The 19,940-nt window shown below is 53.3% G+C and overlaps 1 protein-coding gene across 3 annotated transcripts in view; it reads left to right on the top strand.

Annotated features, from left to right (window-relative positions):
- Ptpn14 (protein tyrosine phosphatase non-receptor type 14) overlaps positions 1 to 19,940 on the top strand; it is a 125,100-nt gene that overhangs the window by 88,754 nt on the left and 16,406 nt on the right. For all 3 annotated transcript variants that reach the window (XM_040737384.1, XM_040737385.1, XM_040737386.1), the window contains exons 6-13: positions 753 to 823; positions 1,421 to 1,508; positions 6,660 to 6,748; positions 9,821 to 9,908; positions 10,832 to 10,914; positions 13,270 to 13,327; positions 15,066 to 15,144; positions 18,039 to 19,519. In XM_040737384.1, coding sequence (XP_040593318.1) covers positions 753 to 823; positions 1,421 to 1,508; positions 6,660 to 6,748; positions 9,821 to 9,908; positions 10,832 to 10,914; positions 13,270 to 13,327; positions 15,066 to 15,144; positions 18,039 to 19,519 — 2,037 coding nt within the window. The remainder of the gene's footprint in view (positions 1 to 752; positions 824 to 1,420; positions 1,509 to 6,659; positions 6,749 to 9,820; positions 9,909 to 10,831; positions 10,915 to 13,269; positions 13,328 to 15,065; positions 15,145 to 18,038; positions 19,520 to 19,940) is intronic.

Raw genomic sequence — 19,940 nt, 5'->3', positions numbered from 1 at the left:
AAACAGAGACAGTAAAAGCTGTGTTGAGAACAGAAGCTTGCTTGCCCGAGGCTCTGAGCCCTTTAGGGGAGGAGATCTGGAAGGAATGGCTGGGTCCCACTGAAGAAAGGGTCCAGATGCCAGGCCCAGGTGTGGACCTAATTGTGTAAGCGGCGGGGAGCCCTGGAAGGCTGGGTTCTGCTGGAGCTCTCAGAGGGGAGCCTGCATTCCTAGGCTGGGGGAGGGGAGGGCAGATGAATGGCGCTGTTTGATCCTCCTTAGCCAGGTGACACTTCCTCAGAGGAGAAGAGGACAAAGCTGTGTACACAGGCGTCCACAGGTGTGTGGCTGCGGCACACACCCAGCCATTTGTCTCTCAGCCACTGCCACACACTCACGTCTCTGGGGCGTGCATACCTCTGCCACCCCCCCCCCACACACAGGTGGAGGCATTGAGCTGAGTATAATAGCAGAAGGGCGCCTTTGGGCATTTTCAGAGTTGGAACTGGGGGGGGGGGTCGGTTTACCGGAGCCTTTTGATCTTCCATTCAGTTTGTTCTGTTGCTCTACGCGTTTTAGAGTCAGCACCTGGTGTGGCTTGGGATGCTCGACACCAGTGTCTGAGGTTCGGGGGGGGGGGGCGGCAGCAGCAGAAACCGAACACTTGAGCCCATTCTTCTGCAGGAGAGAGAGAAGGGTTGTGTCGCTGGGGACACCTGACCGGGGAGCCGCTGACATATGTCATCCCTGACCTGAGTGTTCTGTTCCTCCAGGATTTGGCGCTGGAGGAAGCTGTCGTGGAGGAGCTGACCCAGAAGACGGCCCAGGAGCACAAAGCCCACAGGTGAGGCAGAAGGAGACAGAGGCTGCCCACCCAGCACAACACACCCGTCTGTGGGGCAGCGCCTTTGTGGCGCCGCCCTTCCCCTAGCTGGGCCACTGGTTCCCTCCTTCTACCCTGAGGCTGGGCTCTGTGCTATTGTTCTGTGTGGAGCTTGGGGGTGGGGGTGGGGGGAGCTGGGCTCCCCTGACTCCTCACAGCCCCCCCAATCCCTCTTCTCTCTCCAGGCTCTCTTCCCATCCCTCCCCTCCCCTGCTCCCTCCTTATAATTTTTCCTTTTTTAAAATTGTAGAAATTTCCATTGTTATGAGCAAAATAGTCTCTGTTTTAAGCAGACAGCATTGTTCACAGGGAGGTATGGAATAGCGCTTTTAGGGCTGTGCTTCTTGATTGGGTGATGTAACTTCCCTTTCTTACTCTTTTTTGAGTAAAAGGCTGCTGAGAAGTTAATGCCACTACCTTAAGAAGGTGCCCCCCCTCCCAGGTGGAAATGATTGCCATCCCCGGAGCCTGGGGCTGCCGCGTGGCACAGCTCTGGGATCTGCCGTTGGTACAGCGGCGTTTTCCACTGACTTTGCGCTGGTGCTGTTTTGGTTGTAGCGGGATCCTGCCTGCAGAAGCCGAGCTGATGTACATCAACGAAGTGGAGCGTTTGGACGGATTTGGACAGGAGACCTTCCCGGTGAAGGTAACACGCCTTTCCCGCCCTGGGCTGGAGTGACAACCCCTCCTCCGTGTCATGTGACATTAGTTGATGTGTTGGTTGCCTTTTCCTCCCCATGACCCCCCCCAAAAAAAGACCCACCAAGGAGCAGCCTATGGGAGGATGGTTTGCTTTAGCTCACAGTTCGAGGGGCAGGGCCCTTGCGAACGCACTGGGCCCCTGGTCACAGTACACAAGCAACCAAGGAAGCAGAGCCAACAGGAAGTAGAATTGGGCAGTAAAGCCTCAAGACTGGTCCCCAGTGACCCGCCTCCTCCAGCCAGGTTCCAGAACCTTCCCCAGCAACAGTGCCCCCAGCTGGGATAAAGTTTTCAAACAGTGAGCTTGGCGGGGGGGGGGAGTTCTCATCCTAACTGCAGCAGTTAGAAACTCACTTTAGGTAAGGCGAATGCTTTTCCTGAGCTCAGAGATTTGCGGATTGATCTTCAGCAGGTTGCATTCATCTGCTAGGACGGTCGTCTAAGTGAGTCCGTGCACGGGGGACCCTCCGTTGTCAAGGCCAGACCTGTCTTCCTTACAGCAGCACCAGTAGCTGACATCCTGGGGACGTGGACAGGGAGGCTGGCTAGCAGTCTTCTTCTTGTGTTCTTTTTGCTCTTCTCTGGGGGTGGGGTGAGGCAGCCTGAAGCATCTCCAGTATGCGATGGTGTTCGTTGTTTTCTCCAGCTCGGTGGAGCTGTGTGTGGCGGGTGTTCTGTGGAAGCCATGCCTAGCAAATCGCTAAAGCACACACCACATCCTCACATCCTCTGTAACTGCCCCGCCTACTGGAGTGGGTGTGGCTGGGAGCATTGTGGAGCCCATACTCCAGACTCATTTTTCTCCTCTCTACTGACCAACTCTTCAAAAGATGGAGTTCTGTCATAAGCCTAATGCAGCTGGCACACCCCAGCGACCTGGGAGATACCTGCGATCTCAACACACACACACACACACACACACACACACACACACACACACACACACACACACACACACACGCACGCTTCACCAGGTGCTGGCGCCTCTGGCTGCTTTACCCCGCTCGGTTCCCGCTCTGTCGTTTGCTGGTGATTTGCCTAAATGAGAGCTGCCTGTGAGCACCGAGCAGCGTCAAGCGAGGTGGCCGCATCTCGTGAAAGGGTCTAAGCGGCTCTCTTTTCGGTGTGTTTAATTTTCTTCTGCTTCTCTAATGGCTGCCCTTGGTAGGGCGGTAATCCATTTTCCTTGCGGTAATGTCTGGCGAGGCCATCTGCAGCCCACTTACAGCGGCCCATACAGTCGTGATATTTCAGGTCACTGAAAAAAATAAAATCAGTAAACTTTTCTCTATTTCTACCAAACCAGCTTCTCTGCCTGGAAGTTATGGATTCCATGGTTGCCATCATTTGCTTATTTTTCGTGTCTGATCTGTAGGGAGGGAGGGCGCTCAGGCTAGCGCTGAAGTCTACTTTACAGAGCTTTACAGAGCTTGGACGTCTCCCTAGCAGGTTCTTCCGTTTCTAGTAAATTCTTCAGGAGGTCAGTTAGCTGCCTACCTTGGAGTGGGAGGACCAGCAGTGCTGATCTTTGGGGGAACTTTGCTGAGAGATGCTAGATTCCCCCAATATATCTGTCCCCGATGGAGGTGACCCATCCAAAGGCCCCGTGATGCTGGGTGACCCAGAATGGTGGGGAGTGGTCTGCCTCGGAGAAGTCTGCGAAAGCAGACAGCAGAGTGTGTGGGGATAGAAGGTGAGGTGGACAGCGTCGCCCCGATGGGCGCTTCCGCTGAGAGCCAGCTTTCCCATAGGTCCCCCAGTTGTCCCCAGCCCTCCTTGGGCACCACCTGCCCCTTCCTAACCCTCTACACACACTGCTGTAGCTGCTGCCTGAGCTGCTCCCATGCTGATGGAGCCTGTGGGCTCATAGAAGGTTGCTCAGACACGACTCGACCCAGGACGACAGCTCAAGAACTGTCCTCAGTAGGGTGCCCAGCACTTGAGTTTGGTGTGGAGTCCAGTGTGGCGCAGCTGCCTTGGACGTATGCTCGGTGTTTTCTCCATCGCCTTGGATGTCTGTTCTGTGTGTTCTCCATGGCCTTGGGCGTCCTCTCTGTGTGTTCTCCATGGCCTTGGGCGTCTGTTCTGTGTGTTCTCCATGGCCTTGGGCGTCTGTTCTGTGTGTTCTCCATCACCTGGGCGTCTGCTCTGTGTGTTCCCCATGGCCTTGGGTGTCCTCTCTGTGTGTTCTCCATGGCCTTGGGCGTCCTCTCTGTGTGTTCTCCATCGCCTTGGGCGTCTGCTCTGTGTGTTCTCCATGGCCTTGGGCGTCCTCTCTGTGTGTTCTCCATGGCCTTGGGCGTCTGTCTGCTCTGTGTGTTCTCCATGGCCTTGGGCGTCTGCTCTGTGTGTTCTCCATCACCTGGGCGTCTGCTCTGTGTGTTCTCCATGGCCTTGGGCGTCCTCTCTGTGTGTTCTCCATGGCCTTGGGCGTCCTCTCTGTGTGTTCTCCATCACCTGGGCGTCTGCTCTGTGTGTTCTCCATGGCCTTGGGCGTCCTCTCTGTGTGTTCTCCATGGCCTTGGGCGTCTGCTCTGTGTGTTCTCCATGGCCTTGGGCGTCTGCTCTGTGTGTTCTCCATGGCCTTGGGCGTCTGCTCTGTGTGTTCTCCATGGCCTTGGGCGTCCTCTCTGTGTGTTCTCCAGCGCCTTGGGCTTCCCTTCTGTGTGTCCTCCAGGGATGCCTCCTGCTGAGTCACTTTTACTTACGCCTGACTCGGGTGTGGACCAGCAGGCAAAGCCTCCTTTCCCTCCCTCCTCACGCCCTCCCCACCTTGCTGCTCCACACTCGTCTTCCTGTGGTGCCGCTTACCTGGCAGCTCCCCTCAGTGTGGAAACCATGTTGTTTCTTCGTCTCCAGTTCCTGCCCCACCCCTCAGCTCAGGGAATCGCTCAAGCTGGCATCAGGGACGTAACTGTCTTGCCACTCCCTTCTGAATGCTGGGGTTTCCTGGGGTGCACCACTGTGCCTGACCTGTTCTCTCTTCATGTCCTTCCTGGGTTGGCCACCGGTGGCTTAACCCAAGCCCCCTAGAAGCCTTGTCGTGCCGACCTTGAGGTGGGGTTCCTGTCTGGGGGTGGGGATAGTCCTGCTTTCCTTTGTTCTTGCTGTCATGACTGCTCCAGTGTCAGCGGGGAACCTAGTGGTAGCTTCTCCAGAGTCCAGTCTTTGCCCACTCTCTTCTCGTAATGCTGACGGCCAGCTCTCCCAGGCATTGGGGAGCTCCCGACTGACCCAGAGACCAGGCTGAAGACAAGTCTGGGGTCCTCAGCAGAGGGCCCCATAGGTGACCAGGCCGTAAAGTCCACAAGGCCTACCTGTGTCACAGAGCTCCCAGTCACCATCGAGTGTCCGCAGTCAGTGTGGACAGCAGAGCGTTGCCCTGCAGAATGCCCCAGTGTTTACAACAGGGGCTGGTGGGAGAACTCAGCAGCCTGAAGAGGCAGAGGCTGCAGGAAGAGCCGTTTGGTACGGCGCTTAGCCAGCGCTTATCCAGCGTGCGCAAAGCTCTGGGTTCATCTCCCATCACCGCCTGTGCTGCACACAGTGGCGCATGTCTGCAATCCCAGCTCGTGGGAGGTGGAGGGAGGAAGACCAGAAGTTCAAAGTCACCCTTGGCCACATCGTGAGCTTCACGGCAGTTTGGGATACAGCAAGACCCTGTTTAAAAACAAAAACAATCATCAAGACGGTTTAAAAATTTCAGGAACTAAACATACATCAGAGATGGGATGGAGGGATGGGTCGGCGGTTAAGAGCACTGGCTGCTTCTGCAGAGGACCCAGGCTGGTTCCCGGCCCCCACAAGGCAGCTCACAGCATCCGTGACTACAGTCCTAGGGACTCTGTCATCCTCTTGGTATCACGTGGGCACCAGATATGCGTAAAGGGCACAGACCCCCCCCAAGTCATGACAAGTAGGAGATGGGGAAAAAAGCAACGGGAAGACCACCTGGAATGTTGTGTATCCGAGTAATTCGGGTTCTGAAGAGAGGGACACCAGGAAACATGAGGGAGCATTTCAGGGGTGGGACTACCCGAGAGTGTGAGGGCCAGGATAGAAGGAAGGGCCAGAGAAAAAAGCAGGTTTTGGGCCCCAGCAGGGTGAGGGTGGGTGAAGTTTTACCCAAACCCAAGTGATATCCAGCTCTTCAAAGTATGTGGATGGATAGTTTTTTCTTAAAAAACAAAAAACAAAACAGAAGCGAGGAATGAAAGAAAAAGGGAAACTAACTAACACTTCAGTAGACGTCCCTGAAGGAAAACTGGCCCACACGTCTGAGGGCGTCATAAAACTGCCTCTGGACAGAGTATGGGAAAGAAAGACATGAGCGGCTGGGTGCCCAGCTCCGTCGCCAGGATGCCAGCAGCTCCGTCGCTTCATCCCATCTATAGGCCTGGGCAGGCAGGGTGCCCGTGGGCAGACTGCAGACGCATGCTCAGGGTTGGTGCTGCCTCCTGCCTTGTAAATGTTTGTGCCTTTAAAAGGACAAATTGGAGGGAAATACACCATCTTCTGAAACCCATACGTGTGCAGGATGGGGAAGTCAAGCTAAGCATGTGCTATCTCGTTGTCTTAGCTTTGTGTGTGTGTGTGTGTGTGTGTGTGTGTGAGATGAGCATGAACTCTGTTCTCAGTGGATTTTTGAGAATACGGCGTGTTGCTACTAAGTACGGTCAGCACAGTAGACCCCCAAATTTGTCCCTCTAATTTGACTCCCGGCTTCTCGCCCTCTGTTCTGCTCATGCCATCCCATTCTCTGCTCTGATGAGATCCATTCCACGTAGGTGAACTCAGTGTTCGCCTCGCTGTGCCTTTCTCATTCCATTTAGAGTAATGGCTTCCGGTTTCAAATGCCCGGGTATCCTATGTAAAGCCCACATATTATTATACTGTGTGGTTTACACGAACACCATACCACACCCTACCATGTGGTTTACACACACAGCATACCACACCCCACGGTGTGGTGTACACGAACACCACACTACACCCCCCTCTGTCTCCACCGGTCCCTGGGCTGTGTGACCTTGACTGTTGTGATGGTCCCTGGAGGTCGTGGTGCTAACAGCTGCCTTCTGTTGGTCTTCTGCAGGACAATCACGGCAACAGCGTGCACCTTGGCATTTTCTTCATGGGGATTTTTGTGAGGAACAGGATCGGAAGACAGGCAGTGATATACAGGTAACGTGCTCCCCCCTTCAGAGACGGTGGGCGGTGCAGTTGACTGTTGTTAGGTGGGGAGTTAAGAGCTGCTGGACCCGAGCTGCTTCTTTTTCTCAGTTCAGATGAAACTGGCCGCCTTCAGGATTGGTACGGGAAAACTGTTACTGCTTTCCTTGGGGGTTCAGTTCCTTCCTCTCTGACTACAGGGATCGTGCATTTCAGGTCTGCTGAATCAGCGGGGCAGACCTTGAGAGCGGGAAGAGCGGGCTCTGCAGTCAGTCCTGCTGATTGCCTTTGCTGGGACTGTCCCTGGCCATTTAGATCCTAGCCGGATTCTTGCCACAGCCCTATACCCTCTGCCTGACCTCAAGTGCTGGGCAAGGACAGAGTACTCTTTACACTAACAGAAGGGATGGGTTGCCTATAAAAGAGTGTCTTAGAGCCAGTTAGTCTGTGATTACAAGTGAGATGACCCGAGTGCTCTGTTGTTATAAATGCTTGGGCCTTTAACCCCCTTTCCACTCAGTACTAGCAACCCTGCCCAGGGATGCGGTGAATGGTTGCCTAGAGTTTCCATGACGACAGCATGCTTACTCACCTCTGTGTGCCTGGGCAGGCTGGCCCTGTGTTGATGGACAGAATGTCACTCGTGTATGTGCATCTGATAAGCGTAGCCGTGTATCTAAGGCAGGTGACACGTGACAGCTCTAACAGGCAGAGCATGGGGGTCAGTTAGGGTTGCCTTTTTAGACAGTTTCCAACCAGAACCCTCCTGGTGAGTGTTGCTTATCTTAGATCACCACTCTGCTGTTATTCTTAGGATTTACCCCCTTGATTTTTGAACCGACAGTGAGTATAGAGAACTTTAGAACTTAGCAAACTTTTTTTTTAAGATAGGGTTTCTCTGTGTAGCTCTGGCTGTCCTGGCACTTGCTCTGTAGACCAGGCTGGCCTCGAACTCACAGAGATCCCCCTGCCTCTGCCTCCCAAGTGCTGGGATTAAAGGCCGCTGCCCTGCTCAATTTAACAAACTCTTAAGGGCTAGGAACTGTATCTCAGTTGGTAAAGTCTGCAAGGACCCAAGTTCTGTCTCCAGGACCCACATTAAAAAAAAATGCTGGGCAGGTTGGCTCAGGTTTGTAATCTCAGAGCTGGGATGTAGACACAGACCATCCTCGGGATCCTCTGGCTAGCCCGACTAACTTGCTTGGCAAGTTCCAGACCAGAAAGAGACTGTATCAAAAAGGAAGGTGGGTGGTGACTGAGGGATACTACATACACACACATATGAACCTACACACACGTGAGCACCCCTACACACATGTGCTGCTGAACTGAAAACAGCCTCCTGCAGACAGCAGAAGCAGACGCCTCAGGCAGGGTTTGTTCCTGTCCCTCGGGAGCTGTTCCCAGGCGGGCGCAGGGTTTGGGGTGCCTGTGAGTTTTGGCAGTCGCTTTGAAGGAGTTTACCTGGGAGCAAGAAGCCTCCTGTCTTGAGATCCTAGCAGCAGCAGCGGCTGCTCGGCCAGGTGTCTCTTTCAGGGAGCATGTGGAGAGGGGAGAGGACTCGCGGGCATGTGTGGGGAGCGTAGCTGTTCTGGAATGGGCAGGTGACTGGGGGAAACGTTGAAAAGCCCACCAGTCAGACTCAGGGAGTAGATTCACCGACTCAGATTCTCACCAGTGTCTGTCTACAGTGAGTCCGCTCCAAGGAGGAGCCAGTCAGCCACGTTTTTCTGCCTCAGACAGGATGGGAGACTTGGGCTCTGTGCAGGAGGCCGGCTCAGTGCACAGATTACAGACATGGAGACAGGGAGCCCCTCCCAGGTGAGGAGCCTGTGGTCTTCAGGCTCTCTTGAGAGCTCTAACCCTAGAGTCAAAAGCTCGCACCGCTGCGTGGTAGGCAGTGAGTGTTTCAGCAGGCTTTTCCTCTGGGCGAGTGGTAGGGAATGAGGAAGGGCTTGCTAGGGCAGGAGACTCCAGCGTTGGTTCTTAAAGGGCTGGGGAGGGAACCTGGATTGTGCAGTATTTGCCTAGCATGTGGCAAGCCTTGCACTCAATCCCCAGCACCATATAAACATTGTGTGCAGAGTTGGAAACAGGAGGGCCAGAAGTTCAAGGTCACCCTCAGCTACATGGTTAAGTTTGAGGTCAGCCTGGAATACTTGAAACCGAGAGAGAGAGAGAGAGAGAGAGAGAGAGAGAGAGAGAGAGAGAGAGAGAGAGAGAGAGAGAGAGAGAGAGAGAGACACAGAGAGAGAGAGAGAGACACAGAGAGAGACAGACAAAGACAGAGAGAGATAGAGAGACACAGAGACAGAGAAAGAGAGAAAGGAAGGAAGGAAGAGAGAAAGCAAAAAGACAAAAGCTCACTAGAGACCGGGGAACTCAGTGAGCATGATGGGATATAAAAGGGGCGGGTGGGGACCTGCAGCTGGCTTGCCCATTAAAAAGATGGCTGGGAGCCGGCTCCATGTAGAACTGGCGGCGACCACTTATTTCCTGGTGTCTGTCACCTTCTCCTGGGATTAGAGTTCTCACAAGACCCTGGCGACCACAGGCCCCACACTCGGGTGGGTTCCCCGTGCCTTCCTGCCTGTGTCTGCGCTCTGAGTCAGCCCCGTGCACATCCTTTATAGGCAGGCCTCTGAGGACAGGCCAGGAAAGCACGTACGTGTGTGTCTGCCTGACTGATGTGTAGATGCGGAACCAGCCGCTGTGCGGTTTTTCCAGGATGGGCACGGAGCGTGCGAAGGGCACACTGTAGCAGAGCTTCAGCTCTGCCTTGGGGTCACCAAAACTTGCAGCAGTCACGGGAAGTGCCTCATCCGTGGGAAACGTGGGGGACAGTGGCGAGACCTCTGCAGTTTTCTCATGGCTCCTCATAAAGAGGACTGCATTTCACGGATGAGTGTCACGGTGTAGAATATTTTAAATCAAACTGTTAACCTCGTGAGTTGGTGCACATTGGATTTCTTTCCATTTTTCCCTTTGAGAGGTGGAATGTTTAAGCTAGTTACATATTTAAGATAGTTAAATCTTTCTCACGGGCCATCTTCAAGTAAACGTAGTCACATTCCTTTGACCCAGGTGGAATGACATTGGGAGTGTCACCCACAGCAAATCATCCATCCTCCTGGAGCTGATTGACAAGGAGGAGACGGCACTCTTCCACACAGTGAGTCCAGGGGTCTGCACAGCTGGAGGAGGAATTTGATTTTAAGCTAACAATGCCCTCGCCTCATTCTCCATGTCCTAATATACTTGCATGTTTAGCCTTTTAATGTTGGGAATGCATTGGTGTCATCTACAAAGTCTACACTCAAGGGCTACACAATCAGGTCACACACACAAGCACAAACACATACACACACACCTCCTCATAATGTTATAAATATGTTTACAGTGTTGGGCTGCCTTCCTAGGTGTCCGAGGGTCCATGCAGCCCATGGCTGCCCATTGGACACAACTGTACTCCATGAGGGACTCGGTGCTGATGAAGGAATTCTTTCTAATACTTGCCTGATCCTGCATGACTTCTTGCAAGTGATGAATGTTCCCACTGGCTTTGGCACTAACATTCAAGTTTGTCCAGCATGCCATGGCACACTGGTCACAGTCTTCCTCAGGTGACTCCTAATTATGTCACATTGCATTTTCTGTTGCTGGCTGACCTGGATTCTTCAGTCCCCTCATAACCTACACTGTCTGCAGTCCATTGACCCTCTCTCTACTCAAGTCCCTTCTTGGGAGCGAAGACTGTTTGACCTCATCATACTGTCTCTGGTTGGATGACATTGGTGTTAATTGTAGACTCTGCCTTGATTCAGCTATTGGCTTTGAAAGTTCTGGCTTAGATCAGAATCAGAATCATTGCAGATGGCATGAAGAACTCATTAGCAGATGGCCACTCCTGCCGTCCTTGCTGGACCATGGTAGCTTGGACTCCATTGAAATCACAAAGGTTGATTTGCTTCCTGGCCCAGAGTGTTGTCTTGTACTTCAGATGGGAGGAGAGGGGATGAGTGTCTACACAGAGCCATCTTTGTGAAGCACATATCTAATCCAACTAATTCTCCCCCCCACCTCTTCTTTTTCAAGGATGACATTGAAAATGCCAAGTATATTTCTCGGTTATTTACAACACGGCACAAATTTTACAAACAGAACAAGATCTGCACTGAGTAAGTTAATGTTTAGCTCGCCCTCTCTCTCCGCATGGCTGGGCCCCATTTAAATCGAGTGCCTCTGAGGAGTTGTGGCCCCCTTGTTTCCATCGGTTTTCCCCCCTTGATCTTCGTAGCAGCCATAGGGGGAGTCTAAAGCCCGTCAGGAGGGAGAGAAGTTTAAGTGCAGTCGACTGCAGTCCGAGAGACAATCATTCCCAAATTGACTATAAAATGGCGAACTTCCTGGATGGGTGGGCCACATCAGTGCCTTTCCCACACCCGGCGCTGAGTTCGGAAGAGCCCAGCTGTTCCCAATTTGCCCAGGTGCCCCTCCGCGTTAGATGTGGAGCATGTTCAGAAGTGGGGAGCGGAGTGATGAGCCTACTTAAAAGAGAGGATGCTGTCGCCGGATCGGCCTGTTTCCGCTCACAGTTGGCAAGCCCTGCGTGCGCTCCTGGGTCGTGCCTTCTGACTGCAAATGAGAGGCCAGGGTAATTAGAGGGGGATTTGGAAGGCACTCCGAGATGGCACGCATCTGTGTGTCTTTTTAATTTAGTCCGGGAATAAAGATGGTAAGTCTGAGTCTGATTGAGGGCACTTCCTCGTGGCCTGACCTTGGAGATGGCGTGCCGGGGGCTCCCCGCTCTGTCACTGCCTTTACGTCGGTTGCTTTCAAAAGGTGTCCCTCCACAGAGCGCATCTGCCGCTTGGGCCCCCAAGGTGTTTAATTTTGGTTCAAAGAGCATGAGGGATGTAAATGCAAGAGAGGGACCATCTTTCCCCTCCCACAGTGGGCACATCGGAAGCACGGTGGAATGCTGCTGCATGGCAGGTGTCGCTGGAGAAGGTCGAGGCAGACCTTTTCCGTCCTCCGTAGCACAGGCTCTTTCAAACGAGGCACCGCCATGGCTCGCTGTGGTGGTCTGGGCCTGCCAGCGAAGTTAGCAAAGATGGGTTAGGAGGGCCAAGCAAGGGCGTGACCGTGGCTTCTGTGGGCACACTCACCGTGTGCCTACGGTTCTAGTTTGCCGTTGCCCGTGTGCCGTGGCCTCCACACCACCAGGAGTCCTACAGCCGGTAGATATGAGCCCCTTTGAGAGTCGCCATCTTCTTTTACCGTTTCTCAGCAAATGGCCTCATTGCTGTGTTTTCTAATATCCGAGAACACCACATGTAACACTGAAAATGAGGAATCCTGTTTCTGGGGCAGCCCTGCCTTTCTTCTTCCTGGCGTGGCATGGGAAGCGCTTAACCTCACCCTTCCCACACACATGGGGAGCTCTATAGCCAAGTCAAGGGCATTCCCCTAGAGTCCTCCAAAACTTGAGGTGTCTCCGTAGCCTCCTTCTCCATCCAGGACTCATCACTCAGGCTTGTCCTGCAGCATCCACCCCTGTAGAACCAGGCCTTGCCCTCTGGATACCTCGCTCCAGAATATGGTTGCTGAGCCTTTGACCTGGGCAGGAAGGGTCGGAAAGCCATGTTTAACTTGGTGGTGATAACGCTGAATTTGACCAGCTGCTGAAAGCCTTCAATATTATCTCTATGGTTTCGCCACAGCAAAGATATTTATCAGCAAGCAAGTAGAAGGGTAAAATCTCCAAATCAGGAGAGCCTTCAATTGAGGAGTTTTATCCCCATGGAAAGTCTCTGTCTTGTTTTTCATTTTGCCTTTTAAGCTCTGTGTGGTATTGGGACCACCTGATGTCCACTCTGAAGAATGGACGCTCGCTGTTCCGGCTCGCCACACCTCCCTGCTATTGCTGTTTAATCAGTGCTGGAGGACTCTCTCTGTGAAAGAGTTGCTGGGTTGGGGACATACCTCAGCTGTGGAATATTTGCCTACCGTTTGTTGGCTTTGACACCACCGCCCCCCCCAAAGCATCAGAGCAGAGTTAAAACAAACAGCAAAGGCTTGATAAACATTTGCAGTATGTCTTATCATCTTTAGGGTCTCAAACTGAAAAATATTTTCTCTGTTTTGGAATTTTATTTAAACTGGAAGCATTATCAAAACATTTCCGTTACGCACATACGCACGGGTTCACACGGGACACTGTTTTGAAAGCCTGTGTGATTTTCCAGTCTTTATTCCTCTCCTCGTATTTCTTTAGCAGTAAAGCTTCGGTCTTCTTGTGGTAGTGAGAAAGCATTACAAAAACACGTGCTTGGAACACTTTGAGGATGGAAGAGAGCGACAGAGTTGAGTTCTTAGTGTTGGTGTACAGGCATGGACTGTACGGATCACGCATGCTGCGAGGCGGGCTTCGCTGGTCCGGCCTGGCCCCCCTCTCGGTGTCCCTTGTCTGTCTGACCTTTGGAACTTTGGTCAGCAATAATGATGGTCTTCATTTTTAATTTTTCATATAGACAGTCAAATTCTCCACCCCCGATCAGACGCCAGCCCACCTGGAGTCGGTCCTCCCTGGTACGTACATGTCCTCAGCCAGCCGTCTGGCTGTTGGGGTAAGGGTTGCGTTACGGATTTGAGGGGAGGTGGCTAAGGTCACCGTGACCAGGGGAGGCTTGCTGACGGTATAGAAGGCCGTCACTCACTTGCAGGAGGTGTGGTAACTATCCCCTGTGTCCCACTTACCTGTGGGCACCTCCCTCTTTTGTACGTGTGGTTTGAGGAAGTCCCCAGGCTTATTCTGGGCCAGGATGATCGTGTACCTTCAGACCATTCACTCATCTCTTCTGCTAACGTGTTCCAGTTGTGAGTGCCACAGATTCCAAGGAACTCACTGCCACAGACAGCGCCGAACAAACTAGCCAGAAAATGCTTTCTCAGTGAACCGCAACCAAATGAGTTAACTGTCTCGGTGTATTGAAACGGATGGGACATTTTCTAATTTAGACCTTTGGTCAATGAAGCCCCTAGCTGTTGACTGATTTTTACTTTTTAAAAGCTGTTCTTTTTCCCAGAGATGCGAGCAGGAAGCGTAGCTGTACATGAGTCTGCTGCAGGCTCTCTGTGTCTTAAGGGTTACTCTAGGGTACTAGGACTGTCTGTCTTCTACTTGTCTTGTCATAGCTGTTTAAGGCGGGTGACCTCCCTGCTCTGCTAGGTGTCCAGTTCCCTGGAGTCCATGGACATGAGCACCAAAGAGTTTTCTCCACATCCAGTGTATAACTAGCCTGCCATTGTGTCCTCATACTCTTTTATGGTTCCTAAAGCTGACAGTCCCTACCCACCATAGAAAATTGTAGTTGACGTCTGTGTTGTCAACCCCAGAAAGACTTCTTTGAGCCTGCAACTCTAAAAGCATCCGCCAGGACTTCTGGGGTTGTTTTAGAAGTGTGAGCAGCACCTTGTCCCTGTACCTGGAATTCTCTCAGCTCACGTCTGTGCTTTTCTTCTCTGACATCTCTTGTTTTCATGACCTACCTTATTCCACTCGGTGCCTTGAAACTCACTAGATGGAGCAGGCTCACCTGAAGGCGCAGAGCTCCGCCTGTCTGCCTCCCATGTGCTGGGATTAAAGGCGCGCCACCGAGTACCCAGTTATCTAGAGATGATGGCTATAAGGCTAGGAGACAGACCATCCACCCCCTAACACCAAGCATGCCCTCTTCTGCAGCTCGAGAGGTTCAGAATGATTTAACTGCCACATTCACGAGTCAGTGGCAAAGGTTCTGCATTGGCCAGGAGGGTGTCCTTTCTGGACTAGAGTGCCAGTCTGGCCCGTGCCACGTGTGATTCTGCAGTGACCTTGAGACTATGTGCATCATACTTTGAACTCTTATGTAAATTCCCCACGGGGCCCGGCCTGACATATCCCTGACCGTACACCAGCCTCCCGTGGTTCCGTGTGCAGGAACCGTGGGCTCGGCTGCCATGTAGGGAGCCAGTTTTGGACACAGCAAAGCAAGTTTCTTGAATGGGTACATCTCTTTGGCTACACCTGTTTCAAAGACCCAGAGAATGTGGCCAGTGTGGACACCCTAGCCAATGGCTGCACCCAGACTTCGGATGCTGGCGAGCGTTTTTCTCTCTCTCTGACCTTGAACCAACTTTTGCTGTTCTCAGCATCACTATGAGATGGGAGCTTAGGTCTGTACAAGAGGGTGGGTCGGAGGGACCACGCTTGCCCGGGTCGGGGCTGGTTTTCTGGCCTCTCCCGAGTGTCTTTGCGGCATCTGCAGCCCTGTTTTCTCTGTTTCAGCCAAGGCAGCAGCCGTACATCCTGCCTCCCATGCATGTGCAGTGCAGTGAGCACTACTCGGAGACTCACACTTCCCAAGGTAACCAACCGTAGCCCGTCCTTCTGCCTCTGTAAGCCAGACGGCTGGGTCCCGGGGCACAGCCAAGAAGCTTGCTAGAGAACGTCCGTGACAGTTCGATTTTAACTTTGCCGCAGTCTAACTGCAGCAGGTTCAGTTTGTGAAATTAAGTACATCAGCTGCCTGGAAAGGAAAGTCCCCCAGTTTGGGTAGCGAGGGAGAAGTGTGGCTAGGCCGAGTGGAGGATGCTCTCTCGCTCACTTGTCTTCCTCCCGCTGCTCGTGGGCCAGGGGTGGAGACCGACAGCCCAGCCCTCCCCGGGACGCTGACTTCACCCTCAGTGCCAGTGTCAGGGCCTTGGAGCAGCCACGTGGTGACGGGGTGACTGGAGAGACTGTCACCCTCATCATTCAGTGTTTTTCTCTGTCCCCCCGCCCCCTTCAGGCCTTTTCTCTGTGTACAGGGACAGGAATGAACATGGACACAGTGGTGGGGAGGTGTCGGGAGCTAGGCGAGGAACTTGTTGTGTATTGTCTCATTTAATCCTACAGCAAGCCTGCCACTTTGGATATGAGAACTCTCTCTCTCTGTGTGTGTATGTGTGTGGGGGGGGGGCAGAGGGGTCTATGTTGGGTATTTTCCTTGCGATCACTTCACCTTTTAGGGCAGTTTCTGTCACTAAACCTGGCCCTCACCAATTAGCCAGATTGGCTGCACAGTGAATGGCTCCTCCCTTCTGCCATCATTTAACCACCCGCCCAGTGATGGGATTACAGACACTGGTGACTACGCCTGCCATTTTTGTCTGTGTGCTGAAGATCCAAGCTCAGGTCCTCATCTGCCAGCGTAGCCATCGCTCCAGATAAACTGATTCATCTCTTCTGTCAGAAAACCATTAATCTCTTACCATTGAGCTAACTGCATCTTTAAAACAGTGACCAAAAGCCTTACCTGCTACATAACATACATTAGATGAGTCTGTTCCCCTCTCCTCGATATTCTGAGGCTGCCGCAGCTGGAATGCTGAAGCGGGAAACCTAAGACAAGACCGTTTAGTGCAACAGTACTGTTTATAAACAGCCTCACGTTGTTCTCACGTGTCTGTAACCAAACCCCGCTGGAGGTGGAGAAATGCTTGCACCTTGGCTTTGTCCTCATTGTTGCTCCGTCTTGTGGCTTGATTAACTGTGTCTACTCTTCAGATAAAAGATTATTTACTTAATTGAATATGAGTGTATGCTGTATGTGTATATGAGTGCTTGCATGTGCGTGTGTGTGTGTGAGAGAGAGACACCCTGCATATCCAGTGTGTATGAGAGAGAGAGAGAGAGAGAGAGAGAGAGAGAGAGAGAGAGAGAGAGAGAGAGAGAGAGAGAGAGAGAGAGACCTGGCATCTCCACAGTCAACCTTTAGAAACTGGCTTTTGTGGCTCATGGGTTGGGGAGATGACTCTGGGGTTGTCTTACTTGGGGTTTTTATTACTGTGACAAAACACCGTGACTGAAAACAAGGTGGAGAAGAAAGGTCTGTGTCATCTCACAGTTCTCAGATCATATCCATCACTGAGGGAAGTCAGAGCAGGAGCTCACGGCCAGAATGGTGCAGAAGGCCATGGAGGAGCGCTGCCTCCTGGCTCGTTTCTCATGGCTGGCTCAGCCTGCTCCCTTATACCACCAAAGACCACCTGTCCAGGTGGCAACACCCACAGTAAACTGGACCCTCCCACCAGCCCTTCACCAGGAAAACGCCCCCACAGACCTGCCAATCATATGGAGGCATTCTCTTGACCACAGCTTCTTCCTTGTATATGAAGCTACATGAAAAATCGCCAGCACAGCAATGAAATCACTCGCTGTTCGAGAGTGAGGACCAGAGTGTGGTTCCCCAGAACTCACACAAATGCTGGGGGTTGGGGGGTGACAGCCGCCTGAAGTTCCAGCCTCAGAAGGCAGGGGGCTGGGGCCCCCTGAGCCAGATGGCCAGTGAGACACCGTAACTGCAAGCTGGGAGTCTGAGAGCCCCTGCCTGAGAGAATCCATCAGCAGTGACCGAGATGCTTCCCAGCACAAACATTGGTCCTCCATACAAACATGCCCCCCCACACACGCAGACCATAACTACACACGAAACATTGGTCCTCCATACAAACATGCCCCCACACACACTCAGACCATAACTACACACGAAACATTGATCCTCCATACAAACATGCCCCCACACACACTCAGACCATAACTACACACGAAACATTGGTCCTCCATACAAACATGCCCCCCCCACACACGCAGACCATAACTACACACGAAAGCAGCTTTTGTAGCTCCTTGGGTTCTTTCAGCCTTTGTTAGTTTTGCTGGAATCCACCTTGGTGGTGGAGCTAGAAGACAGTTTCAGGAACTTCTCAAAAACTCCTGATTCTGACTTCGCCATGCACCGGCCGCTGCTCGGAAACCGCGGCCGTGCTGGCCACGCCATCAGCTTTGCTTCTGTCTGGGCAGTCCCGTAGGTGAAGAGCCCATTTCAGATGTAGTCACAGAGGGTAGCTCTGAGGGTGGGCCAGTCTCAAGTCTATAGCTCTATTAAAGCTCTTGACTTCCTGGCCCAAATATCCGGTTCTGCCCCTAAGCTGTGCACAAGAGGCCAGGTCTACTGAACAAATAGCTCATTGTCTAATCTAATTATAGCAAATTTGACGCTGTGCCTACGAGATGCCCACGCTATACTTTCTTTGCAGTGTTCTCTGACATGTTCTGTACGTGGACACTTCATCCAAGATAACAGTTCTTTGTGACACGTGGGTGAGGTTCAGGGAATCTGCCTCTAGTGACCTGTCTCAGTGATTCCTCCAGGAACATAGGGATGAGCTCTGTGGTGTGGTGTGATGGTTCACGTTCCTCTCTTTGGCTTTTTTGCAGACAGCATTTTCCCTGGGAACGAAGAAGCCTTGTATTGCAATTCTCACAACAGCCTGGACTTAAATTACTTAAATGGTACAGTCACCAATGGCAGTGTGTGTAGTGTTCACAGCGTTAACTCCCTCAGCTGCTCCCAAAGCTTCATCCAGGCCTCTCCGGTGTCCTCCAACCTCAGCATCCCTGGAAGTGACATCATGAGGGCTGACTACATCCCCAGCCACCGTCACAGCACCATCATCGTGCCGTCTTACAGGCCAACCCCTGACTACGAGACGGTCATGCGGCAGATGAGGAGGGGGCTGATGCAGGCAGACAGCCAGAGCCGGTCTCTGCGCAACCTCAACATCATCAACACCCACGCCTACAACCAGCCCGAGGAACTGGTGTACAGCCAGCCAGAGATGAGGGAGAGACATCCCTACACTGTCCCATATGCTCCCCCGGGGGGCTACGGCCACAAACTCGTTAGCCCATCTGACCACATGAGCCCCAAGAATAGTGCGGTGCCCAGCCAGCCCGGGGCCAGCTCGATCTCGCACACGGTGAGCACCCCAGAGCTGGCCAACATGCAGCTTCAGGGAACACAAAACTACAGCGTGGCCCACATGCTCAAGAACTGTCTCTTCAGGCCGCCACCCCCTTACCCTCGGCCCCGCCCTGCCACCAGCACCCCAGACCTCGCCAGCCACCGCCACAAGTATGTCAGCAGCAGCAGCCCCGACCTGGTAACTCGGAAGGTCCAGCTGTCCGTGAAGACCTTCCAGGAGGACAGCTCTCCCGTGGTCCACCAGTCTTTACAGGAGGTGAGCGAACCCCTCACAGCCACCAAGCACCACGGCACGGTCAACAAGCGCCACAGCCTGGAGGTGATGAACAGTATGGTGCGGGGCATGGAGGCCATGACACTGAAGTCCCTCAACATCCCCATGGCTCGGCGTAACACGCTCCGGGAGCAGGGCCCTTCGGGGGACGCAGGTGGCCACGAGGTACCCGGGCTTCCCCAGTATCACCACAAGAAGACACTCTCAGATGCTACCATGCTCATCCACAGCAGCGAAAGCGAGGAGGAGGAGGAGGAGGAGGAGGCCCCCGAGGTGGCGCCTCAGATTCCTCTGCTCCGGGAGAAGGTAGAATACAGTGCCCAGCTGCAGGCTGCCCTGGCCCGCATTCCCAACAGGCCCCCGCCTGAGTACCCGGGGCCCAAGAAAAGCGTCAGCAACGGGGCTCTGCGGCAGGACCAGGGGACTCTCCTTCCTGCCATGGCCAGAGCCAGGGTGCTGAGACACGGGCCAGCCAAGGCCCTCAGTGTGTCCCGGGCTGAGCAGCTGGCCGTCAATGGGGCCTCTCTGGGCCCCTCCATCTCTGAGCCTGACCTCACCAGCGTGAAAGAGCGGGTCAAGAGAGAGCCTGTGAAGGAAAGGCCCGTGTCAGAGATGTTCTCCCTGGAGGACAGCATTATAGAGAGAGAGATGATGACTAGGGTGAGTGTCCCCACCCCCAGGTCATTGGTGGTAGGGGGCCCTGGCGCTGGAGGCCTGGAGGGGGGAGGCTTCAGGGAGTGTGCTGGGCTTTAAAGAACGAACGGTGGGCGTTTCAGCATTGACGTCACCAGATGTCAGGTGACACCTTCCTTCCGTCCCCTTCCCATTCGTGGCTTGTGGCTGGTGTTCTCAGTTCAAAAACGTGTTAGTGACTGGGCAGTGTTTCTGAGGGGCGCACCACGGAGCCCTGGTAGGGTAAGTGGCTGAGGAGTGTACCACTGAGCCTGGGTAAGTCGCTGAGGAGCGTCCCGCTGAGCCCCCGTCCCGTCAGACTCCCTCTGTGAGAAGCTCACACGTGCGTGCACGTGCGTTGTACGTGCTTATACGCCACATATGAAGATACGCTGCGGTGTCACTGTCA

Source organism: Mesocricetus auratus, unplaced genomic scaffold (assembly GCF_017639785.1).
Source record: "Mesocricetus auratus isolate SY011 unplaced genomic scaffold, BCM_Maur_2.0 Super-Scaffold_100676, whole genome shotgun sequence".
Classification (NCBI taxonomy): Eukaryota; Metazoa; Chordata; class Mammalia; order Rodentia; family Cricetidae; genus Mesocricetus; species Mesocricetus auratus.
The sequence above is the reverse complement of the archived record's forward strand: the minus strand, read 5'-3'. Positions and strand labels throughout refer to the sequence as shown.